Genomic DNA, 27228 nt, shown 5'->3' with positions numbered 1-27228 from the left:
CTCACGAAGCCTGTGCTACCCTTGCAGCCGTGCCCCTTGCCACCAGCTCCAACCATGGTTGATGACAATTTAGAGTTTCAAATAGCTAAAATTGTTGACTGTTGCTTTTTCCGTCGTTCCCTTCAATACTTGGCGCACTGGAGGGGTTATGGACCGGAGGAGAGGGTGTGGGTCCCAGCATCAGATGTGAATGCCACAAGATTGGTGCATTCACTTCATGTTGCCTATTCAGATAAGCCTGGTCCTGAGAAGGAGAGTACTGTCACGGGTGTGTCACGGATGACAGAGAACCCTGTGGTGTCTGGCTGCAGAAGGTCGCTGCATTTGGTGGCACAACATGCTCCTTGATCTTCCATTCTTTCTTCCTTGGTATGAATGGAGTTCTATGTATCTGTGACACCCCAGGGCAGTGGGGTACTCGGTCCCGGGCGTGCGGTGAACAGGGGTGTCGTGGTCACGGACGATGCATGGTTTCATGACCCCGGGAGTCGATAAAAAAAAACGTGAAAAAAGTGGAAAAATAAAATAAATAAGAGAGTTTTTGACTACGCCACTTGCGGGTTGCGGCCGTTTTGTGGGAGCCGCCGCTGCGTGATCTTGCTGGTAGTATGACGCAGCTCAGGTGATCTGGTCCTCTACAAGCAGGGCTCGGCCCCAGCAGTAGATGATGGGGGTAGTAGTGCCATGCTATGGGACTAGTGGAGGCACGTAGAGGGTAATAATCCAGTCCACACAGGGACTGCAGCTTACGTTCTGTACTCACTGTGCTGGTTCAGTGCCCGGGTGATGCTGGTTCAGTGCCCGGGTGATGCTGGTTCAGTGCCCGGGTGGTCCTGGTTCAGTGCCCGGGTGATGCTGGTTCAGTGCCCGGGTGATGCTGGTTCAGTGCCCGGGTGGTCCTGGTTCAGTGCCCGGGTGATGCTGGTTCAGTGCCCGGGTGGTCCTGGTTCAGTGCCCGGGTGATGCTGGTTCAGTGCCCGGGTGATGCTGGTTCAGTGCCCGGGTGATGCTGGTTCAGTGCCCGGGTGGTCCTGGTTCAGTGCCCTGGTGGTGCTGGTTCTCAGGCGTTCCCTCACCCTTTGTTCGCAGTGACAGTTGGTGACCTGTAGAGTTGACCTCCATGCACACTTTGGTTTTTGGTGGGTCCCCGTGGCCTAAAGCTTCTTGGGATCCCCTCTGTTTCACAGTCTTGGCCCGTATAGCAGGCAGCCTGGACAATTTAATGGGCTGGACTCCTTTCCCTGTCCCCAGGTCCCCTCTTTGCTGCTTTGCTCCAGACACTCAGGTTGGTGAGGGCCCCTGATGATTGCCTCACCTGGCAGATTTAACGGGATGCCTGAAGCGTACTCCCGTTCAAGGGTTCTGCTCCCCGCCTGTGCGGAGTTCTGTGAGTCCTGGTCCCGCACTCCTTGGCAACCTTCAGTTCCTGAAGTACCAGCGCCTTACTCCACAGGAACTCCTCTCCTTTTCCAACTCTTGTTGGTTACTCAGGTTTCCACCTGAGCACTTTGCTTTCTCCGCACTCTCACCAGTCCTGACTGGACCTCTCCTTCACTCCACTAACGTCCTCTCAAGCTCAACTCCTGCCTCCAACTGACTCACTCTGTCAGCTGTCCACTTTCAAACTTAGCTCCGCCCATTTTACCTCACCACACCACTAGCCCCGCCCCTTTTCTGGGTCTCTCCATAGCAGATTGGATGCTTACCAACCTATGAGTGGCCATCCCTCTAATCTGTTACTAGGCAGTCTCCCGGGCACTGATGGTGCTGGTGTGTTTAATGGCCCTGGTAGTCCAGGGTTTGAGTTTCCACATGGTTACATATTTTTGTGGCACCTGAAACCTCAGGGGTGCTACATATCCTCCCTGTTAGGGATGACACTTTCCATTTTGCAGTCCAGCTGGTAACCGTTATCCCCACTCCCTGTGTGCGTATACCTGCATTTCCGCTTGGTTTGTTGCTGGTGATGGAGTTACGCTGTTGTGGAGACTCATTGCTGTCATTCTCCCACAATCCTGTAGAGAAGCGCCCGTTTCTATTCCCATTTATATTCCCGTTTCTATTCCCGCTTATATTCCCATTTATATTCCCGCTTATATTCCCGTTTATATTCCCGCTTATATGCCCGCTTATATTGCCGCTTATATTCCCGTTTATATTCCCGCTTATATTCCCGTTTATATTCCCGCTTATATGCCCGCTTATATTGCCGCTTATATTCCCGCTTATATTCCCGCTTATATTCCCGTTTATATTCCCGCTTATATTCCCGTTTCTATTGCCGCTTATATTCCCGTTTCTATTCCCGTTTATATTCCCGCCTATATTCCCGCTTATATTCCCGTTTATATTCCCGCTTATATTCCCGTTTATATTGCCGCTTATATTCCCGTTTATATTCCCGCTTATATTCCCGTTTATATTGCCGCTTATATTCCCGTTTATATTCCCGCTTATATTCCCGTTTATATTCCCGCTTATATTGCCGCTTATATTGCCGCTTATATTGCCGCTTATATTCCCTCTTATATTGCCGCTTATATTCCCGTTTATATTGCCGCTTATATTCCCGCTTATATTCCCGTTTATATTCCCGCTTATATTCCCGTTTATATTAACGCTTATATTCCCGCTTATATTCCCGTTTCTATTGCCGCTTATATTCCCGTTTCTATTCCCGTTTATATTCCCGTTTATATTCCCGTTTATATTGCCGCTTATATTCCCGTTTATATTCCCGCTTATATTCCCGTTTATATTGCCGCTTATATTCCCGTTTATATTCCCGCTTATATTCCCGTTTATATTCCCGCTTATATTGCCACTTATATTGCCGCTTATATTCCCTCTTATATTGCCGCTTATATTCCCTCTTATATTCCCGCTTATATTCCCGTTTATATTGCCGCTTATATTCCCGCTTATATTCCCGTTTATATTCCCGCTTATATTCCCGTTTATATTAACGCTTATATTCCCGCTTATATTCCCGTTTATATTGCCACTTATATTCCCGCTTATATTCCCGTTTATATTCCCGTTTATATTCCCGCTTATATTGCCGCTTATATTCCCGTTTATACTGCCGCTTATATTCCCGCTTATATTGCCGCTTATATTCCCGCTTATATTGCCGCTTATATTCCCGTTTATATTCCCGCTTATATTGCCGCTTATATTCCCGTTTATATTCCCGCTTATATTCCCGCTTATATTGCCGCTTATATTGCCGCTTATATTCCCGCTTATATTGCCGCTTATATTGCCGCTTATATTGCCGCTTATATTCCCGCTTATATTGCCGCTTATATTCCCGTTTATATTGCCGCTCATATTCCCGCTTAAATTGCCGCTTATATTCCCGCTTATATTCCCGTTTATATTCCCGCTTATATTCCCGTTTATATTCCCATTTATATTGCCGCTTATATTCCCGTTTAAATTGCCGCTTATATTCCCGTTTATATTCCCGTTTATATTCCCGCTTATATTCCCGTTTATATTCCCGCTTATATTCCCGCTTATATTCCCGTTTATATTCCGGCTTATATTCCCGTTTATATTCCCGCTTATATTGCCGCTTATATTGCCGCTTATATTCCCGCTTATATTGCTGCTTATATTGCCGCTTATATTCCCGCTTATATTGCCGCTTATATTCCCGCTTATATTCTCGCTTATATTCCCGCTTATATTCTCGCTTATATTCCCGCTTATATTCCCGCTTATATTGCCGCTTATATTCCCGCTCATATTCCCGCTTATATTGCCGCTTATATTCCCGCTTATATTCCCGTTTATATTCCCGCTTATATTCCCGTTTATATTCCCGCTTATATTCCCGTTTATATTCCCGCTTATATTCCCGCTTATATTCCCGTTTATATTCCCGCTTATATTGCCGCTTATATTCCCGCTTATATTGCCGCTTATATTCTCGCTTATATTCCCGCTTATATTGCCGCTTATATTCCCGCTTATATTCCCGTTTATATTCCCGTTTATATTCCTGCTTATATTCCCGCTTATATTCCCGTTTATATTGCCGCTTATATTCCCGCTTATATTCCCGTTTATATTCCCGCTTATATTGCCGCTTATATTCCCGCTCATATTCCCGTTTATATTCCCGCTTATATTCCCGTTTATATTCCCGCTTATATTGCCGCTTATATTCCCGCTTATATTGCCGCTTATATTCTCGCTTATATTCCCGCTTATATTGCCGCTTATATTCCCGCTTATATTCCCGTTTATATTCCCGTTTATATTCCTGCTTATATTCCCGCTTATATTCCCGTTTATATTGCCGCTTATATTCCCGCTTATATTCCCGTTTATATTCCCGCTTATATTGCCGCTTATATTCCCGCTCATATTCCCGTTTATATTGCCGCTTATATTCCCGCTTATATTGCCGCTTATATTCCCGCTTATATTCCCGTTTATATTGCCGCTTATATTCCCGCTTATATTGCCGCTTATATTCCCGTTTATATTCCCGCTTATATTGCCGCTTATATTCCCGCTTATATTGCCGCTTATATTGCCGCTTATATTCCCGCTTAAATTCCCGCTTATATTCCCGCTTATATTGCCGCTTATATTCCCGCTTATATTCCCGTTTATATTGCCGCTTATATTCCCGCTTATATTCCCGTTTATATTCCCGCTTATAATGCCGCTTATATTCCCGCTTATATTCCCGCTTATATTGCCGCTTATATTCCCGCTTATATTCCCGTTTATATTCCCGTTTATATTCCTGCTTATATTCCCGCTTATATTCCCGTTTATATTGCCGCTTATATTCCCGCTTATATTCCCGTTTATATTCCCGCTTATATTGCCGCTTATATTCCCGCTCATATTCCCGTTTATATTGCCGCTTATATTCCCGCTTATATTGCCGCTTATATTCCCGCTTATATTCCCGTTTATATTGCCGCTTATATTCCCGCTTATATTGCCGCTTATATTCCCGTTTATATTCCCGCTTATATTGCCGCTTATATTCCCGCTTATATTGCCGCTTATATTGCCGCTTATATTCCCGCTTATATTGCCGCTTAAATTCCCGCTTATATTCCCGCTTATATTGCCGCTTATATTCCCGCTTATATTCCCGTTTATATTGCCGCTTATATTCCCGCTTATATTCCCGTTTATATTCCCGCTTATAATGCCGCTTATATTCCCGTTTATATTCCCGTTTATATTCCCGCCTATATTCCTGTTTATATTGCCGCTTATATTCCCGTTTATATTGCCGCTTATATTCCCGCTTATATGCCCGCTTATATTGCCGCTTATATTGCCACTCATATTCCCGCTTAAATTGCCGCTTATATTCCCGTTTATATTGCCGCTTATATTCCCGTTTATATTCCCGCTTATATTCCCGTTTATATTGCCACTTATATTCCGGCTTATATTCCCGTTTATATTCCCGCTTATATTCCCGTTTATATTGCCGCTTATATTCCCGTTTATATTGCCGCTTATATTCCCGTTTATATTCCCGTTTATATTCCCGCTTATATTCCCGTTTATATTCCCGCTTATATTGCCGCTCATATTCCCGTTTATATTAACGCTTATATTCCCGTTTATATTGCCGCTTATATTCCCGTTTATATTGCCGCTTATATTCCCGTTTATATTCCCGCTTATATTGCCACTTATATTCCCGTTTATATTCCCGTTTATATTCCCGTTTATATTCCCGCTTATATTCCCGTTTATATTACCGCTTATATTGCCGCTTATATTCCCGCTTATATTGCCGCTTATATTCCCGTTTATATTCCCGCTTATATTGCCGCTTATATTCCCGTTTATATTCCCGCTTATATTCCCGCTTATATTGCTGCTTATATTCCCGCTTATATTGCCGCTTATATTGCCGCTTATATTCCCGCTTATATTGCCGCTTATATTGCCGCTTATATTCCCGCTTATATTGCCGCTTATATTCCCGCTTATATTGCCGCTCATATTCCCACTTAAATTGCCGCTTATATTCCCGCTTATATTCCCGTTTATATTCCCGTTTATATTGCCGCTTATATTCCCGTTTATATTGCCGCTTATATTCCCGTTTATATTCCCGCTTATATTCCCGTTTATATTGCCGCTTATATTCCCGCTTATATTGCCGCTTATATTCCCGTTTATATTCCCGCTTATATTGCCGCTTATATTCCCGCTTATATTCCCGTTTATATTCCGGCTTATATTCCCGTTTATATTCCCGCTTATATTGCCGTTTATATTCCCGCTTATATTGCCGCTTATATTCCCGCTTATATTGCCGCTTATATTCTCGCTTATATTCCCGCTTATATTGCCGCTTATATTCCCGCTTATATTCTCGCTTATATTCCCGCTTATATTCCCGCTTATAGTCCCGCTTATATTGCCGCTTATATTCCCGCTTATATTCCCGCTTATATTGCCGCTTATATTCCCGCTTATATTCCCGTTTATATTCCCGCTTATATTCCCGTTTATATTCCCATTTATATTCCCGTTTATATTGCCGCTTATATTCCCGTTTATATTGCCGTTTATATTCCCGCTTATATTCCCGTTTATATTCCTGCTTATATTCCCGCTTATATTCCCGTTTATATTGCCGCTTATATTCCCGCTTATATTCCCGTTTATATTCCCGCTTATATTCCCGTTTATATTCCTGCTTATATTCCCGCTTATATTGCCGCTTATATTCCCGCTTATATTGCCGCTTATATTGCCGCTCATATTCCCGCTTATATTGCAGCTTATATTCCCGCTTATATTTCCGTTTATATTCCCGCTTATATTGCCGCTTATATTCCCGCTTATATTCCCATTTATATTCCCGCTTATATTGCCGCTTATATTCCCGCTCATATTCCCGTTTATATTGCCGCTTATATTCCCGCTTATATTGCCGCTTATATTCCCGTTTATATTCCCGCTTATATTGCCGCTTATATTCCCGCTTATATTCCCGTTTATATTCCCGCTTATATTGCCGCTTATATTCCCGCTTATATTGCCGCTTATATTCCCGCTTATATTGCCGCTTATATTCCCGCTTATATTCCCGTTTATATTGCCGCTTATATTCCCGCTTATATTCCCGTTTATATTGCCGCTTATATTCCCGTTTATATTGCCGCTTATATTCCCGTTTATATTCCCGTTTATATTCCCGTTTATATTGCCGCTTATATTCCCGTTTATATTGCCGCTTATATTCCCGTTTATATTGCCGTTTATATTCCCGTTTATATTGCCGCTTATATTCCCGCTTATATGCCCGCTTATATTGCCGCTTATATTCCCGCTTATATTCCTGTTTATATTGGCGCTTATATTCCCGTTTATATTCCCGCTTATATTCCCGTTTATATTCCCGCTTATATTGCCGCTCATATTCCCGCTTATATTCCCGTTTATATTCCCGCTTATATTGCTGCTTATATTCCCGTTTATATTCCCGCTTATATTGCCGCTTATATTCCCACTCATATTCCCGTTTATATTGCCGCTTATATTCCCGCGTATATTGCCGCTTATATTCCCGCTTATATTTCCATTTATATTCCCGCTTATATTCCCGCTTATATTGCCGCTTATATTCCCGCTTATATTGCCGCTTATATTCCCGCTTATATTCCCGTTTATATTACCGCTTATATTCCCGCTTATATTCCCACTTATATTCCCGCTTATGTTGCCGCTTATATTCCCGTTTATATTCCCGTTTATATTCCCGCTTATATTCCCGTTTATATTCCCGCTTATATTCCCGCTCATATTCCCGTTTATATTGCCGCTTATATTCCCGCTTATATTCCCGTTTATATTCCCGCTTATATTGCCGCTTATATTCCCGCTTATATTCCCGTTTATATTCCCGCTTATATTGCCGCTTATATTCCCGTTTATATTCCCGCTTATATTGCCGCTTATATTGCCGCATATATTCCCGCTTATATTCCCGTTTATATTCCCGCTTATATTGCCGCTTATATTCCCGCTTATATTGCCGCTTATATTCCCGTTTATATTCCCGCTTATATTCCCGTTTATATTGCCGCTTATATTCCCGTTTATATTGCCGCTTATATTGCCGCTTATATTCCCGTTTATATTGCCGCTTATATGCCCGCTTATATTCCCGTTTATATTGCCGCTTATATTCCCGCTTATATTCCCGTTTATATTCCCGCTTATATTCCCGTTTATATTGCCGCTTATATTCCCGTTTATATTCCCGCTTATATTCCCGTTTATATTGCCGGTTATATTGCCGCTTATATTCCCGTTTATATTGCCGCTTATATGCCCGCTTATATTCCCGTTTATATTGCCGCTTATATTCCCGTTTATATTGCCGCTTATATTCCCGTTTATATTACCGCTTATATTCCCGTTTATATTGCCGCTTATATTCCCGTTTATATTGCCGCTTATATTCCCGTTTCTATTCCCACTTATATTGCCGCTTATATTCCCGCTTATATTGCCGCTTATATTCCCGTTTATATTCCCGTTTATATTCCCGTTTATATTCCCGCTTATATTGCCGCTCATATTCCCGCTTATATTCCCGCTTATATTCCCGTTTATATTCCCGCTTATATTGCCGCTTATATTGCTGCTTATATTCCCGTTTATATTCCCGCTTATATTGCCGCTTATATTCCCGTTTATATTGCCGCTTATATTCCCGCTTATATTCCCGTTTATATTCTCGCTTATATTGCCGCTTATATTCCCGCTTATATTGCCATTTATATTGCCGCTTATATTCCCGCTTATATTGCCGCTTATATTCCCGTTTATATTGCCGCTTATATTCCAGTTTATATTCCCGCTTATATTGCCGCTTATATTGCCGCTTATATTCCCGTTTATATTGCCGCTTATATTCCCGTTTATATTCTCGCTTATATTCCCGCTTATATTGCCGCTTATATTCCCGTTTATATTACCGCTTATATTCCCGTTTATATTGCCTTTTATATTCCCGCTTATATTGCCGCTTATATTCCCGCTTATATTGCCGCTTATATTCCCGCTTATATTGCCGCTTATATTGCTGCTTATATTCCCGCTTATATTGCCGCTTATATTCCCGCTTATATTGCCGCTTATATTGCCGCTCATATTCCCACTTAAATTGCCGCTTATATTCCCGCTTATATTCCCGTTTATATTCCCGCTTATATTCCCGCTTATATTCCCGTTTATATTGCCGCTTATATTCCCGTTTATATTCCCGCTTATATTCCCGTTTATATTCCGGCTTATATTCCCGTTTATATTCCCGCTTATATTGCCGTTTATATTCCCGCTTATATTGCCGCTTATATTGCCGCTTATATTCCCGCTTATATTGCCGCTTATATTCCCGCTTATATTGCCGCTTATATTCCCGCTTATATTCTCGCTTATATTCCCGCTTATATTCTCGCTTATATTCCCGCTTATATTCCCGCTTATATTGCCGCTTATATTCCCGCTTATATTCCCGTTTATATTCCCGTTTATATTCCCGTTTATATTGCCGCTTATATTCCCGCTTATATTCCCGTTTATATTCCCGCTTATATTCCCGTTTATATTCCTGCTTATATTCCCGCTTATATTCCCGTTTATATTGCCGCTTATATTCCCGCTTATATTCCCGTTTATATTCCCGCTTATATTCCCGTTTATATTCCTGCTTATATTCCTGCTTATATTCCCGCTTATATTGCCGCTTATATTCCCGCTTATATTGCCGCTTATATTGCCGCTCATATTCCCGCTTATATTGCAGCTTATATTCCCGCTTATATTTCCGTTTATATTCCCGCTTATATTGCCGCTTATATTCCCGCTTATATTCCCGTTTATATTCCTGCTTATATTCCCGCTTATATTGCCGCTTATATTCCCGCTTATATTCCCATTTATATTCCCGCTTATATTGCCGCTTATATTCCCGCTCATATTCCCGTTTATATTGCCGCTTATATTCCCGCTTATATTGCCGCTTATATTCCCGTTTATATTCCCGCTTATATTGCCGCTTATATTCCCGCTTATATTCCCGTTTATATTCCCGCTTATATTGCCGCTTATATTCCCGCTTATATTGCCGCTTATATTCCCGCTTATATTGCCGCTTATATTCCCGCTTATATTCCCGTTTATATTGCCGCTTATATTGCCGCTTATATTCCCGTTTATATTGCCGCTTATATTCCCGCTTATATTGCCGCTTATATTCCCGTTTATATTGCCGCTTATATTCCCGTTTATATTGCCGCTTATATTCCCGCTTATATGCCCGCTTATATTGCCGCTTATATTCCCGCTTATATTCCTGTTTATATTGCCGCTTATATTCCCGTTTATATTCCCGCTTATATTCCCGTTTATATTCCCGCTTATATTGCCGCTCATATTCCCGCTTATATTCCCGTTTATATTCCCGCTTATATTGCCGCTTATATTGCTGCTTATATTCCCGTTTATATTCCCGCTTATATTGCCGCTTATATTCCCGCTCATATTCCCGCTTATATTGCCGCTTATATTCTCGCTTATATTCCCGCTTATATTCTCGCTTATATTCCCGCTTATATTCCCGCTTATATTGCCGCTTATATTCCCGCTTATATTCCCGCTTATATTCCCGTTTATATTCCCGCTTATATTCCCGTTTATATTCCCGTTTATATTGCCGCTTATATTCCCATTTATATTCCCGCTTATATTCCCGTTTATATTCCCGCTTATATTCCCGTTTATATTCCTGCTTATATTCCCGCTTATATTCCCGTTTATATTGCCGCTTATATTCCCGCTTATATTCCCGTTTATATTCCCGCTTATATTCACGTTTATATTCCTGCTTATATTCCTGCTTATATTCCCGCTTATATTGCCGCTTATATTCCCGCTTATATTGCCGCTTATATTGCCGCTCATATTCCCGCTTATATTGCAGCTTATATTCCCGCTTATATTTCCGTTTATATTCCCGCTTATATTGCCGCTTATATTCCCGCTTATATTCCCGTTTATATTCCTGCTTATATTCCCGCTTATATTGCCGCTTATATTCCCGCTTATATTCCCATTTATATTCCCGCTTATATTGCAGCTTATATTCCCGCTCATATTCCCGTTTATATTGCCGCTTATATTCCCGCTTATATTGCCGCTTATATTCCCGTTTATATTCCCGCTTATATTGCCGCTTATATTCCCGCTTATATTCCCGTTTATATTCCCGCTTATATTGCCGCTTATATTCCCGCTTATATTGCCGCTTATATTCCCGCTTATATTGCCGCTTATATTCCCGTTTATATTGCCGCTTATATTCCCGTTTATATTGCCGCTTATATTCCCGTTTATATTCCCGTTTATATTCCCGTTTATATTGCCGCTTATATTCCCGTTTATATTGCCGCTTATATTGCCGCTTATATTCCCGTTTATATTGCCGCTTATATTCCCGTTTATATTGCCGCTTATATTATCGCTTATATGCCCGCTTATATTGCCGCTTATATTCCTGTTTATATTGCCGCTTATATTCCCGTTTATATTCCCGCTTATATTCCCGTTTATATTCCCGCTTATATTGCCGCTCATATTCCCGCTTATATTCCCGTTTATATTCCCGCTTATATTGCCGCTTATATTCCCGCTCATATTCCCGTTTATATTGCCGCTTATATTCCCGCTTATATTGCCGCTTATATTCCCGCTTATATTTCCGTTTATATTCCCGCTTATATTCCCGCTTATATTGCCGCTTATATTCCCGCTTATATTGCCGCTTATATTCCCGCTTATATTCCCGTTTATATTCCCGCTTATATTCCCGCTTATATTCCCGTTTATATTCCCACTTATATTCCCGCTTATATTCCCGCTTATATTCCCGTTTATATTCCCGCTTATATTCCCGCTCATATTCCCGTTTATATTGCCGCTTATATTCCCGCTTATATTGCCGCTTATATTCCCGTTTATATTCCCGCTTATATTGCCGCTTATATTCCCGCTTATATTGCCGCTTATATTCCCGTTTATATTCCCGCTTATATTGCCGCTTATATTGCCGCTTATATTCCCGCTTACATTGCCGCTTATATTCCCGCTTATATTGCCGCTTATATTTCTGCTTATATTCCCGTTTATATTGCCGCTTATATTCCCGCTTATATTCCCGTTTATATTCCCGCTTATATTGCCGCTTATATTCCCGCTTATATTGCCGCTTATATTCCCGTTTATATTGCCGCTTATATTCCCGTTTATATTCCCGCTTATATTCCCGTTTATATTGCCGCTTATATTCCCGTTTATATTGCCGCTTATATTGCCGCTTATATTCCCGTTTATATTGCCGCTTATATGCCCGCTTATATTCCCGTTTATATTGCCGCTTATATTCCCGCTTATATTCCCGTTTATATTCCCGCTTATATTGCCGCTTATATTCCCGTTTATATTGCCGCTTATATTCCCGTTTATATTCCCGCTTATATTCCCGTTTATATTGCCGCTTATATTCCCGTTTATATTGCCGGTTATATTGCCGCTTATATTCCCGTTTATATTGCCGCTTATATGCCCGCTTATATTCCCGTTTATATTGCCGCTTATATTCCCGTTTATATTGCCGCTTATATTCCCGTTTATATTGCCGCTTATATTCCCGTTTATATTGCCGCTTATATTCCCGTTTATATTGCCGCTTATATTCCCGTTTATATTGCCGCTTATATTCCCGTTTCTATTCCCACTTATATTGCCGCTTATATTGCCGCTTATATTCCCGTTTATATTCCCGTTTATATTCCCGTTTATATTCCCGCTTATATTGCCGCTCATATTCCCGCTTATATTGCCGCTTATATTCCCGCTTATATTCCCGCTTATATTCCCGTTTATATTCCCGCTTATATTGCCGCTTATATTGCTGCTTATATTCCCGTTTATATTCCCGCTTATATTGCCGCTTATATTCCCGTTTATATTGCCGCTTATATTCCCGCTTATATTCCCGTTTATATTCTCGCTTATATTGCCGCTTATATTCCCGCTTATATTGCCATTTATATTGCCGCTTATATTCCCGCTTATATTGCCGCTTATATTCCCGTTTATATTGCCGCTTATATTCCAGTTTATATTCCCGCTTATATTGCCGCTTATATTCCCGTTTATATTGCCGCTTATATTCCCGTTTATATTCTCGCTTATATTCCCGCTTATATTGCCGCTTATATTGCCGCTTATATTCCCGCTTATATTGCCGCTTATATTGCCGCTCATATTCCCACTTAAATTGCCGCTTATATTCCCGCTTATATTCCCGTTTATATTCCCGCTTATATTCCCGTTTATATTGCCGCTTATATTCCCGTTTATATTCCCGTTTATATTGCCGCTTATATTCCCGTTTATATTCCCACTTAAATTGCCGCTTATATTCCCGCTTATATTCCCGCTTATATTGCCGCTTATATTCCCGTTTATATTGCCGCTTATATTCCCGTTTATATTGCCGTTTATATTTCCGCTTATATTCCCGTTTATATTCCCGCTTATATTCTCGTTTATATTGCCGCTTATATTGCCGCTTATATTCCCGCTTATATTCCCGTTTATATTCCCGCTTATATTGCCGCTTATATTCCCGTTTATATTCCGTCTTATATTCCCGTTTATATTCCCGTTTATATTCCCGCTTATATTGCCGCTTATATTCCCGCTTATATTCTCGCTTATATTCCCGCTTATATTGCCGCTTATATTCCCGCTTATATTCTCGCTTATATTCCCGCTTATATTCCCGCTTATATTCCCGCTTATAGTCCTGCTTATATTGCCGCTTATATTCCCGCTTATATTGCCGCTTATATTCCCGCTTATATTGCCGCTTATATTCCCGTTTATATTCCCGCTTATATTCCCGCTTATATTCCCGTTTATATTCCCGCTTATATTCCCGTTTATATTCCCCTTTATATTGCCGCTTATATTCCCGTTTCTATTCCCGCTTATATTCCTGCTTATATTGCCGCTTATATTCCCGCTTATATTCCCGTTTATATTGCCGCTTATATTCCCGTTTATATTCCCGCTTATATTGCCGCTCATATTGCCGCTTATATTCCCGCTTATATTCCCGTTTATATTCCCGCTTATATTGCCGCTTATATTGCTGCTTATATTCCCGTTTATATTCCCGCTTATATTGCCGCTTATATTCCCGTTTATATTGCCGCTTATATTCCCGTTTATATTCCCGTTTATATTGCCGCTTATATTGCCGCTTATATTCCCTCTTATATTCCCGTTTATATTGCCGCTTATATTCCCGCTTATATTGCCGCTTATATTGCCATTTATATTGCCGCTTATATTCCCGCTTATATTGCCGCTTATATTCCCGTTTATATTGCCGCTTATATTCCCGTTTATATTCCCGCTTATATTGCCGCTTATATTGCCGCTTATATTCCCGTTTATATTGCCGCTTATATTCCCGTTTATATTCCCGCTTATATTCCCGCTTATATTGCCGCTTATATTCCCGTTTATATTGCCGTTTATATTCCCGCTTATATTGCCGCTATATTCCCGCTTATATTGCCGCTTATATTGCCGCTTATATTCCCGCTTATATTGCCGCTTATATTGCCGCTCATATTCCCACTTAAATTGCCGCTTATATTCCCGCTTATATTCCCGTTTATATTCCCGCTTATATTCCCGCTTATATTCCCGCTTATATTGCCACTTATATTCCCGTTTATATTCCCGTTTATATTGCCGCTTATATTCCCACTTAAATTGCCGCTTATATTCCCGCTTATATTCCCGCTTATATTGGCGCTTATATTCCCGTTTATATTGCCGCTTATATTCCCGTTTATATTGCCGCTTATATTCCCGCTTATATTGCCGCTTATATTCCCGCTTATATTGCCGCTTATATTCCCGCTTATATTGCCGCTTATATTCCCGTTTATATTCCCGCTTATATTCCCGCTTATATTCCCGTTTATATTCCGGCTTATATTCCCGTTTATATTCCCGCTTATATTACCGCTTATATTGCCGCTTATATTCCCGCTTATATTCCCGTTTATATTCCCGTTTATATTCCCGCTTATATTGCCGTTTATATTCCCGCTTATATTGCCGCTTATATTCCCGTTTATATTCCCGCTTATATTGCCGCTTATATTGCCGCTTATATTCCCGTTTATATTGCCGCTTATATTCCCGTTTATATTCCCGCTTATATTCCCGCTTATATTGCCGCTTATATTCCCGTTTATATTGCCGTTTATATTCCCGCTTATATTGCGGCTATATTCCCGCTTATATTGCCGCTTATATTGCCGCTTATATTCCCGCTTATATTGCCGCTTATATTGCCGCTTATATTCCCGCTTATATTGCCGCTTATATTCCCGCTTATATTGCCGCTTATATTGCCGCTCATATTCCCACTTAAATTGCCGCTTATATTCCCGCTTATATTCCTGTTTATATTCCCGCTTATATTCCCGCTTATATTCCCGCTTATATTGCCGCTTATATTCCCGTTTATATTCCCGTATATATTGCCGCTTATATTCCCACTTAAATTGCCGCTTATATTCCCGCTTATATTGGCGCTTATATTCCCGTTTATATTGCCGCTTATATTCCCATTTATATGGCTGTTTATATTGCCGCTTATATTCCCGCTTATATTGCCGCTTATATTCCCGTTTATATTCCCGCTTATATTCCCGCTTATATTCCCGTTTATATTCCGGCTTATATTCCCGTTTATATTCCCGCTTATATTACCGCTTATATTGCCGCTTATATTGCCGCTTATATTCCCGTTTATATTCCCGTTTATATTCCCGCTTATATTGCCGTTTATATTCCCGCTTATATTGCCGCTTATATTCCCGTTTATATTCTCGCTTATATTCCCGCTTATATTCTCGCTTATATTCTCGCTTATATTCCCGCTTATATTACCGCTTATATTCCCGCTTATATTCCCGCTTATATTGCCGCTTATATTCCCGCTTATATTCCCGTTTATATTCCCGCTTATATTACCGCTTATATTCCCGTTTATATTCCCGCTTATATTCCCGTTTATATTGCCGCTTATATTCCCGCTTATATTCCCGTTTATATTCCCGCTTATATTCCCGTTTATATTCCTGCTTATATTCCCGCTTATATTGCCGCTTATATTCCCGCTTATATTCCCGCTTATATTCCCGTTTATATTCCCGCTTATATTGCAGCTTATATTCCCGCTTATATTTCCGTTTATATTCCCGCTTATATTGCCGCTTATATTCCCGCTTATATTCCCGTTTATATTCCCGCTTATATTGCCGCTTATATTCCCGCTTATATTCCCGTTTATATTCCCGCTTATATTGCCGCTTATATTCCCGCTCATATTCCCGTTTATATTGCCGCTTATATTCCCGCTTATATTGCCGCTTATATTCCCGCTTATATTGCCGCTTATATTCCCGCTTATATTCCCGTTTATATTCCCGCTTATATTCCCGCTTATATTCCCGCTTATATTGCCGCTTATATTCCCGCTTATATTGCCGCTTATATTGCCGCTTATATTCCCGCTTATATTCCCGTTTATATTGCCGCTTATATTCCCGCTTATATTGCCGCTTATATTGCCGCTTATATTGCCGCTTATATTCCCGCTCATATTCCCGTTTATACTGCCGCTTATATTCCCGCTTATATTGCCGCTTATATTGCCGCTTATATTCCCGCTTATATTTCCGTTTATATTCCCGCTTATATTGCCGCTTATATTCCCGCTTATATTGCCGCTTATATTCCCGTTTATATTCCCGCTTATATTCCCGTTTATATTCCCGCTTATATTGCCGCTTATATTCCCGTTTATATTCCCGCTTATATTCCCGCTCATATTCCCGTTTATATTGCCGCTTATATTCCCGCTTATATTGCCGTTTATATTCCCGCTTATATTGCCGCTTATATTCCCGCTTATATTCCCGCTTATATTGCCGCTTATATTCTCGCTTATATTCCCGTTTATATTCCCGCTTATATTGCCGCTTATATTCCCGTTTATATTCCCGCTTATATTGCCGCTTTTATTGCCGCTTATATTCCCGCTTATATTGCCGCTTATATTCCCGCTTATATTGCCGCTTATATTCCCGTTTATATTGCCGCTTATATTCCCGCTTATATTCCCGTTTATATTCCCGCTTATATTGCCGCTTATATTCCCGTTTATATTGCCGCTTATATTCCCGTTTATATTCCCGCTTATATTCCCGTTTATATTGCCGCTTATATTCCCGTTTATATTGCCGCTTATATGCCCGCTTATATTCCCGCTTATATTCCCGTTTATATTGCCGCTTATATTCCCGTTTATATTGCCGCTTATATTCCCGCTTATATTCCCGCTTATATTCCCGTTTATATTCCCGCTTATATTCCCGTTTATATTCTCGCTCATATTCCCGTTTATATTGCCGCTTATATTCCCGCTTATATTCCCGCTTATATTGCCGCTTATATTCCCGCTTATATTGCCGCTTATATTCCCGCTTATATTGCCGCTTATATTCTCGCTTATATTCCCGTTTATATTCCCGCTTATATTGCCGCTTATATTCCCGTTTATATTCCCGCTTATATTGCCGCTTATATTCCCGCTTATATTGCCGCTTATATTCCCGCTTATATTGCCGCTTATATTCCCGTTTATATTGCCGCTTATATTCCCGTTTATATTCCCGCTTATATTGCCGCTTATATTCCCATTTATATTGCCGCTTATATTCCCGTTTATATTCCCGCTTATATTCCCGTTTATATTGCCGCTTATATTGCCGCTTATATTCCCGTTTATGTTGCCGCTTATATTGCCGCTTATATGCCCGCTTATATTCCCGCTTATATTCCCGCTTATATTGCCGCTTATATTCCCGTTTATATTGCCGTTTATATTGCCGCTTATATTCCCGTTTAGATTGCCGCTTATATTCCCGTTTCTATTCCCGCTTATATTGCCGCTTATATTCCCGCTTATATTCCCGTTTATATTGCCGCTTATATTCCCGTTTATATTCCCGCTTATATTGCCGCTCATATTCCCGCTTATATTCCCGTTTATATTCCCGTTTATATTCCCGCTTATATTGCCGCTTATATTCCCGTTTATATTGCCGCTTATATTCCCGTTTATATTCCCGCTTATATTCCCGCTTATATTGCCGCTCATATTCCCGCTTATATTCCCGCTTATATTCCCGTTTATATTCCCGCTTATATTGCCGCTTATATTCCCGTTTATATTCCCGCTTATATTGCCGCTTATATTGCTGCTTATATTCCCGTTTATATTCCCGCTTATATTGCCGCTTATATTCCCGTTTATATTCCCGTTTATATTCTCGCTTATATTGCCGCTTATATTGGCGCTTATATTGCCATTTATATTGCCGCTTATATTCCCGTTTATGTTGCCGCTTATATTGCCGCTTATATTCCCGTTTATATTCCCGCTTATATTCCCGTTTATATTGCCGCTTATATTCCCGTTTATATTGCCGCTTATATTGCCGCTTATATTCCCGTTTATATTGCCGCTTATATGCCCGCTTATATTCCCGCTTATATTCCCGTTTATATTCCCGTTTATATTGCCGCTTATATTCCCTTTTATATTGCCGCTTATATTCCCGCTTATATTCCCGCTTATATTACCGTTTATATTCCCGCTTATATTCCCGTTTATATTCCCGCTCATATTCCCGTTTATATTGCCGCTTATATTCCCGCTTATATTGCCGCTTATATTTCCGTTTATATTGCCGCTTATATTCCCGTTTATATTCCCGCTTATATTGCCGCTTATATTCCCGTTTATATTGCCGCTTATATTCCCGTTTATATTCCCGCTTATATTCCCGTTTATATTGCCGCTTATATTCCCGTTTATGTTGCCGCTTATATTGCCGCTTATATGCCCGCTTATATTCCCGCTTATATTCCCGCTTATATTGCCGCTTATATTCCCGTTTATATTCCCGTTTATATTGCCGCTTATATTCCCGTTTATATTGCCGCTTATATTCCCGTTTAGATTGCCGCTTATATTCCCGTTTCTATTCCCGCTTATATTGCCGCTTATATTCCCGTTTATATTGCCGCTTATATTCCCGTTTATATTCCCGCTCATATTCCCGCTTATATTCCCGTTTATATTCCCGTTTATATTCCCGCTTATATTGCCGCTTATATTCCCGTTTATATTGCCGCTTATATTCCCGTTTATATTCCCGCTTATATTCCCGCTTATATTGCCGCTCATATTCCCGCTTATATTCCCGCTTATATTCCCGTTTATATTCCCGCTTATATTGCCGCTTATATTCCCGTTTATATTCCCGCTTATATTGCCGCTTATATTGCTGCTTATATTCCCGTTTATATTCCCGCTTATATTGCCGCTTATATTCCCGTTTATATTCCCGTTTATATTCTCGCTTATATTGCCGCTTATATTGCCGCTTATATTGCCATTTATATTGCCGCTTATATTCCCACTTATATTTCCGTTTATATTGCCGCTTATATTCCTGCTTATATTCCCGTTTATATTCCCGCTTATATTGCCGCTTATATTCCCGTTTATATTGCCGCTTATATTCCCGTTTATATTCCCGCTTATATTGCCGCTTATATTCCCGTTTATATTCCCGCTTATATTCCCGTTTATATTCCCGCTTATATTCCCGCTTATATTCCCGTTTATATTGCCGCTTATATTCCCGTTTATATTCCCGCTTATATTCCCGTTTATATTGCCGCTTATATTCCCGTTTATATTGCCGCTTATATTCCCGTTTATATTCCCCTTATATTCCTGTTTCTATTCCCGCTTATATTCCCGTTTATATTGCCGCTTATATTCCCGTTTATATTGCCGCTTATATTCCCGCTTATATTCCCGCTTATATTCCTGTTTCTATTTCCGCTTATATTCCCGTTTATATTGCCGCTTATATTCCCGTTTCTATTCCCGTTTCTATTCCCGCTTATATTCCCGTTTATATTCCCGTTTATATTCCCGCTTATATTGCCGCTTATATTGCCGCTTAGATTCCCGCTTATATTGCCGCTTATATTCCAGTTTCTAGTCCCCTCTGTTTTCGCTGTGTGATCTTCAGCTCTCGGTGGGGTTGACTAGGTCTCATCCCATCCATTCCTTCCCTAGGGCCTATTCCAGGGTCAGCCAGGGCCAGGTATCCTGACCGCCGTATAGGTGCAGAAGCTATGTAGGGAGGTCAGGGGAGCTAGCGGTAGGTTTCTCCAGGGGTCACCCTCTTCCCCCTTCCCTAGAGACATTGTTCCCCTCCCCCACCCCCATCGTCTGGTATTCCCCCATACCCCCTGTGCCTGTCTCAGTGACGAGTCCTCGCTCAGGATTGGTCGTTTTATTTATTCTTTGGTAAATCAGGAGAACAAGCAAAAACCAAAAAAGAAATGACAATCCCGGATCCACTCTGAGGAAAACCAAAATATGGGGCAAGCGTCTGAAGCCAGGGCGGTGGGCAACAAAGTGAGAGCAGCCAGGGGGGAGGCGGGGGGACTACACAGAGACATCTTGGACAAGACACCAGGGGGCGCCATGGAGAAGGCCCCAGTGCAGGGTCAGTGCAGGGGCCCTGGTGGACAGTGCGGCCCTCATTCTGTGCCTCTCCGTGTCGGGAGGTCTCACATCCCAGCAGTCTCCCCCGGTCTCTCACTTGTGGGGGCAGAAGACAGGAGCGCGGTGCGGTGATTGTGAGCGGAGGGGCCCAGTTACTTCATGGAGGGCGAATCACTGCAGAGGACGAGCTCCAGCTCTTTGCGGTACAGACGACCTCCGTCACACAGCGACATGATGCTCTGCCGATAGCCAGTCAGACTCTGAATGTTCACCTCCTGCAAGACAGCAGCGTGATGATGGCACAACAACCCTCATCATCTTAGGAGGGCTGTAGGCCCGACTCCTCCAGACTCCTCTGTCCTTCCTCCTCCTCCAGACTCCTCAGACCTCCCTCCTCCTCCTCCAGACTTCTCTGTCTTTCCTCCTCCAGAATCTTCTGTCCTCCCTCCTCCAGAATCTTCTGTCCTCCCTCCTCCAGACTCCTCTGTCCTCCCTCCTCTTCTGTCCTCCCCCTCCAGACTCCTCTGACCTCCCTCCTCTTCCTCCAGACTCCTCTGTCCTCCATTCTCTTCCTCCAGACTCCTCTGTCCTCCCTCCTCCAGACTATTCTGTCCTCCCCCTCCAGACTCCTTGGTCCTCCCTCCTCCTCTATCCTTCCATCTCCAGACTCCTCTGTCCTCCCTCCTCCAGACTATTCTGTCCTCCCTCCTCCAGACTCCTTTGTCCTCCCCCTCCAGACTCCTCTGTCCTCCCTCCTCCACTGTCCTCCCTCCTTCTCCTCCAAACTACTCTGTCCTCCCTCCAGACTCCTCTGTCCACCCCTCCTCCTCCAGACTCCTCTGTCCCCCTCCGGGGTAAGTACTCCCATATCTGCCCCATATGGGGGTAAAACATCCTACATTTGTCTCTATTTGCACTAATGTCATCCCCCCATCACCCACAGACTGTAGTTTATGTTTTCTATTCTCACCTTTTTGCTCTTTTCAAAAAAATCCTTCAGTAAAGCGTCCAGCTCGTGCTCGTCAATGTATCCGTTCCCATCCTGAAATAAGAGTTCAAAAGGTCACACCATGCTGGCCCCACCCCCACCTAATACTGGCCCCACCCCCACACCATGCTGTCTTCACCCCCACCTCATAGGCCCTCACTCCATGCTGGCTCTCTCCCTGCCCCACGCTGGCTCTGACATCGCTTCATGCCGTCACCGCCCCCACGCTGGCCCTGTCCTTGCCCCACCCCATGCTGACCCTGTCCTCACCCTATGATGGTCCTGGCTTTGCCTTCACCCCATGCTGACCCTATTCTTGTTGGCCCCTTTCCCGCTGACTCCGCCCCATGCTGCTCTCCCCTGCTAGCCTGTTGGTTCCACCCCATGCTGACCCCCCCACCGCTGGCCTGTTGGCTCTGCCCTTGCTGACCCCGCCCACACCCCATGCTGGTCTGTTAGCTCCGCCCCATGATGCCCTCCCCCGCTGGCCTGTTGGCTCCACCCCATGCTGTCCCTCCTCCGCTGGCCTGTTGGCTCTGCCCTTGCTGGCCCCGACCATACCCCATGCTGGCCTGTAGGCTGTGACTTATGCTGCCCCTCCCCCACTGGCCTGTTGGCTCCGCCCTTGCTGGGCCCGCCCATACCCCATACTGGCCTGTTGGCTCCGCCCCATGCTGCTCTCCCCCGCTGGCCTGTTGGCTCTGCCCTTGCTGGCCCCACCCATACCCCATGCTGGCCTGTAGGCTGCGCCTTATGCTGTCCCTCCCCTGCTGGCCTGTTGGCTCCGCCCTTGCTGGGCCCGACCACATCCCATGCTGGCCTGTAAGCTGCGCCTCATGCTGCCCACCCACGCTGGACTGTTAGCTCCGCCCCATGCTGTCCTGCCCCGCTGGCCTATTGGCTCCGCCCTTTCTTGCCCCGCCCACACCCCATGCTGGCCTGTAGGCTGCGCCTTATGCTGCCCCTCCCCTGCTGGCCTGTTGGCTCCGCCCTTGCTGGGCCCGACCACATCCCATGCTGGCCTGTAGGCTGCGCCTCATGCTGCCCTCCCCCGCTGGTCTGTTAGCTCCACCCCATGCTGCCCTCCCCCACTGGCCTGTTGGCGCCGCCCCATGCTGCTGTCCCCCGCTGGTCTGTTGGCTCCGCCCTTGCTGCCCCTCCCCCACCATTACCTTGTCGTAGAAGTTGAATATTGCGTTGAATTCCTCGCTGCTCAGCTTCATACCCTGAGAGACGACAGGGAACGGTTCAGTGCAAGTGACTAGCCCGGCAGACCCCCCCGAATACAGGGGAGACCCCCAGCCCAGACTCAGAGGGCGTGGCCTGCAGTTCGGTGTGTGAGGCCCGGATGCACGGCTCCCGGGCACAGCTTCGTCCTCTGCTGCCCCCATCACCGCTCTCCCTGGGCGTCAGGGCCATTGTCTCCCCCATTACAGTCACCGTAGACCATGAGCGGACCGTCCTTACCTGAAACTTCAGTAGGAAGTTTTCCTGCACCGGGAGCAGCCTGTAACAGAGAGCACGGATCAGCACGGCCGCCGTCTTGTGAGCACTGTCACTTTAATAGGGGCGGAGCAAGACAAATCCTCCACTTCCTCCTGCTCACCTGTAGAGGGCGCTCCTTAAGGAGGAGCTGCACAAGTGAGGAGGTGACCCTGGCCGCCCCTTACCTGGACATCTCCGACAGGCAGAGCTTCCCGTCTCCATTCAGATCAAACATGCGGAGCTGCAAAGCACAGAGATAGAGTGTGAGCTCCGCGGCTCTGCACGCAGCAGCCGCCATCAATCCCCCAGTATAAAGCCCGCTATACACGCTTCAATATATCTCACAATCCGTCGTTGGGGTCACGTTGTAAGTGACGCACATCCGGCATCGTTGTGAGGTATCTGCGTGTGACACCTACGTGCGATCAGGATTGAACGCAAAACCGTTGATCGCAAACACATCGTATCTTTCTCTAGAATTGAGCGTTTTGTTGCACGAACCTAGTGAATTGTAACGTGTGACATCCCTCATACGATTGTGGTGTCTGAGGCTATGTGCGCAGGTGTGCGCTCTGCACCGCAGCTTTAAAAAGGTCCGCTTCAGAGCGCAGCTAAAAAGCTGAAGCGCCTCACAATGTCTGTCATGCACTAATCTCTGTCAGTCGGTCACTATCTCTGTCCCTCTGTCCATGTCAGTCTATCCCTCTTACCCCCTCTCTCATATACTCACCGATCCCCGGCGCTGCACGGCATTCACACTGCTGCGGCGGCTTTTACTGTTTTGAAAAAGCCGGCCGCCCATTAAACAATCTCGTATTGGGCTGCCATTAACTCCTTATTACCCTGATTTGCCAACGCACCAGGGCAAATCGGGAAGAGCCGGGTACAGCCCCAGAACTGTCGCATATAATGTATGCGGCAATTCTGGGCGGCTGCTGACTGATATTGTTAGGGTGGGGGGCTCCCCATAACGTGAAGCTCCCCATCCTGAGAACACCAGCCTTCAGCCGTATGGCTTTATCTGGCTGGTATTAATATTGGGGGGCACCGCACGCCGTTTTTTTTAATTATTTATTTCACTGCACAGTATAGACCCGCCCACCGGCTGCTGTGATTGGGTGCAGTGTGACACCTGTCACTCAGCGTGGGGGCGTGTCTCTCTGCAACCAATCATAGGCGCCTGTGGGCGGGGAAAGCAGGGAATACAAGATTGTTTAATGGGCGGCCGGCTTTTTCAAAACAGTAAAAGCCACCGGAGCAGTGTGAACGCCGTGCAGCGCCGGGGATCGGGGATCGGTGAGTATGAGAGAGGGCTGCTCAATTCAGTTACTCAGGAGTTTAGCGGTCACCGGTAATCCCTTCACTGGTGACCGCTAATCAGGGCGCGACACAGACAGAGCCGCAGCATGACCATGAAGTCGGGTGAAGTTCACCCGAGTTCATTCTGATCGTGCGGCTCTTTCTTTGTCTGCTGTCAGCGGCCATTCAGCTCTGCTACATGGCTGTCTGTGTCTGCTGTCAGCGGCCATTCAGCTCTGCTACATGGCTGTCTGTGTCTGCTGTCAGCGGCCATTCAGCTCTGCTACATGGCTGTCTGTGTCTGCTGTCAGCGGCCATTCAGCTCTGCTACATGGCTGTCTGTGTCTGCTGTCAGCGGCCATTCAGCTCTGCTACATGGCTGTCTGTGTCTGCTGTCAGCGGCCATTCAGCTCTGCTACATGGCTGTCTGTGTCTGCTGTCACCTGCCATTCAGCTCTGCTACATGGCTGTCTGTGTCTGCTGTCAGCGGACATTCAGCTCTGCTACATGGCTGTCTGTGTCTGCTGTCAGCGGCCATTCAGCTCTGCTACATGGCTGTCTGTGTCTGCTGTCAGCGGACATTCAGCTCTGCTACATGGCTGTCTGTGTCTGCTGTCAGCGGCCATTCAGCTCTGCTACATGGCTGTCTGTGTCTGCTGTCAGCGGTATTCAGCTCTGCTACATGGCTCTGTCTATGTCTGCTGTCAGCGGCCATTCAGCTCTGCTACATGGCTGTCTGTGTCTGCTGTCAGCGGACATTCAGCTCTGCTACATGGCTGTCTGTGTCTGCTGTCAGCGGCCATTCAGCTCTGCTACATGGCTGTCTGTGTCTGCTGTCAGCGGCCATTCAGCTCTGCTACATGGCTGTGTCTGTGTCTGCTGTCATCTGCCATTCAGCTCTGCTACATGGCTGTCTGTGTCTGCTGTCAGCGGCCATTCAGCTCTGCTACATGGCTGTCTATGTCTGCTGTCAGCGGCCATTCAGCTCTGCTACATGGCTGTGTCTGTGTCTGCTGTCATCTGCCATTCAGCTCTGCTACATGGCTGTCTGTGTCTGCTGTCAGCGGCTATTCAGCTCTGCTACATGGCTGTCTATGTCTGCTGTCAGCTGCCATTCAGCTCTGCTACATGGCTGTCTGTGTCTGCTGTCAGCGGCCATTCAGCTCTGCTACATGGCTGTGTCTGTGTCTGCTGTCATCTGCCATTCAGCTCTGCTACATGGCTGTCTGTGTCTGCTGTCAGCGGCCATTCAGCTCTGCTACATGGCTGTGTCTGTGTCTGCTGTCATCTGCCATTCAGCTCTGCTACATGGCTGTCTGTGTCTGCTGTCAGCGGCCATTCAGCTCTGCTACATGGCTGTGTCTGTGTCTGCTGTCATCTGCCATTCAGCTCTGCTACATGGCTGTCTGTGTCTGCTGTCAGCGGCCATTCAGCTCTGCTACATGGCTGTCTATGTCTGCTGTCAGCTGCCATTCAGCTCTGCTACATGGCTGTCTGTGTCTGCTGCTAGCCATGTAGCAGAGCTGAATAGCCGCTGTCTGTGCCTGCTGTCAGCGGCCATTCAGCTCTGCTACATGGCTGTCTGTGTCTGCTGTCAGCGGACATTCAGCTCTGCTACATGGCTGTCTGTGTCTGCTGTCAGCGGCCATTCAGCTCTGCTACATGGCTGTCTGTGTCTGCTGTCAGCGGTCATTCAGCTCTGCTACATGGCTGTCTGTGTCTGCTGTCATCTGCCATTCAGCTCTGCTACATGGCTGTCTGTGTCTGCTGTCAGCGGTATTCAGCTCTGCTACATGGCTCTGTCTATGTCTGCTGTCAGCGGCCATTCAGCTCTGCTACATGGCTGTCTGTGTCTGCTGTCAGCGGACATTCAGCTCTGCTACATGGCTGTCTGTGTCTGCTGTCAGCGGCCATTCAGCTCTGCTACATGGCTGTCTATGTCTGCTGTCAGCGGCCATTCAGCTCTGATACATGGCTGTGTCTGTGTCTGCTGTCATCTGCCATTCAGCTCTGCTACATGGCTGTCTGTGTCTGCTGTCAGCGGCCATTCAGCTCTGCTACATGGCTGTCTGTGTCTGCTGTCAGCGGACATTCAGCTCTGCTACATGGCTGTCTGTGTCTGCTGTCAGCGGCCATTCAGCTCTGCTACATGGCTGTCTGTGTCTGCTGTCAGCGGTCATTCAGCTCTGCTACATGGCTGTCTGTGTCTGCTGTCAGCGGACATTCAGCTCTGCTACATGGCTGTCTGTGTCTGCTGTCAGCGGCCATTCAGCTCTGCTACATGGCTGTCTGTGTCTGCTGTCAGCGGTCATTCAGCTCTGCTACATGGCTGTCTGTGTCTGCTGTCAGCGGACATTCAGCTCTGCTACATGGCTGTCTGTGTCTGCTGTCAGCGGTATTCAGCTCTGCTACATGGCTCTGTCTATGTCTGCTGTCAGCGGCCATTCAGCTCTGCTACATGGCTGTCTGTGTCTGCTGTCAGCGGCCATTCAGCTCTGCTACATGGCTGTCTATGTCTGCTGTCAGCGGCCATTCAGCTCTGCTACATGGCTGTCTGTGTCTGCTGTCAGCGGTCATTCAGCTCTGCTACATGGCTGTCTGTGTCTGCTGTCAGCGGACATTCAGCTCTGCTACATGGCTGTCTGTGTCTGCTGTCAGCGGCCATTCAGCTCTGCTACATGGCTCTGTCTAT

General features: G+C 44.7%; 1 protein-coding gene across 1 annotated transcript in view; it reads right to left on the bottom strand.

Moving 5' to 3' along the window:
* Positions 1–20534: 20534 nt before the first annotated feature.
* The window catches only part of CALB2 (calbindin 2), a 30324-nt gene continuing 23630 nt past the window's right edge, over positions 20535–27228 (bottom strand). The window contains exons 7-11 of the mRNA XM_075325347.1: positions 23423–23478; positions 23220–23259; positions 22925–22978; positions 21735–21806; positions 20535–21039 (exon numbers count right to left, since the gene is read on the bottom strand). Of these exons, the coding sequence (XP_075181462.1) occupies positions 20917–21039; positions 21735–21806; positions 22925–22978; positions 23220–23259; positions 23423–23478 (345 nt within the window). The 3' untranslated portion in view covers positions 20535–20916. The remainder of the gene's footprint in view (positions 21040–21734; positions 21807–22924; positions 22979–23219; positions 23260–23422; positions 23479–27228) is intronic.

This window comes from Anomaloglossus baeobatrachus, chromosome 10 (assembly GCF_048569485.1).
Source record: "Anomaloglossus baeobatrachus isolate aAnoBae1 chromosome 10, aAnoBae1.hap1, whole genome shotgun sequence".
Taxonomy (NCBI): domain Eukaryota; kingdom Metazoa; phylum Chordata; class Amphibia; order Anura; family Aromobatidae; genus Anomaloglossus; species Anomaloglossus baeobatrachus.
Note: the sequence above shows the minus strand (reverse complement) of the source record. Positions and strands in the feature narration are given on the sequence as shown.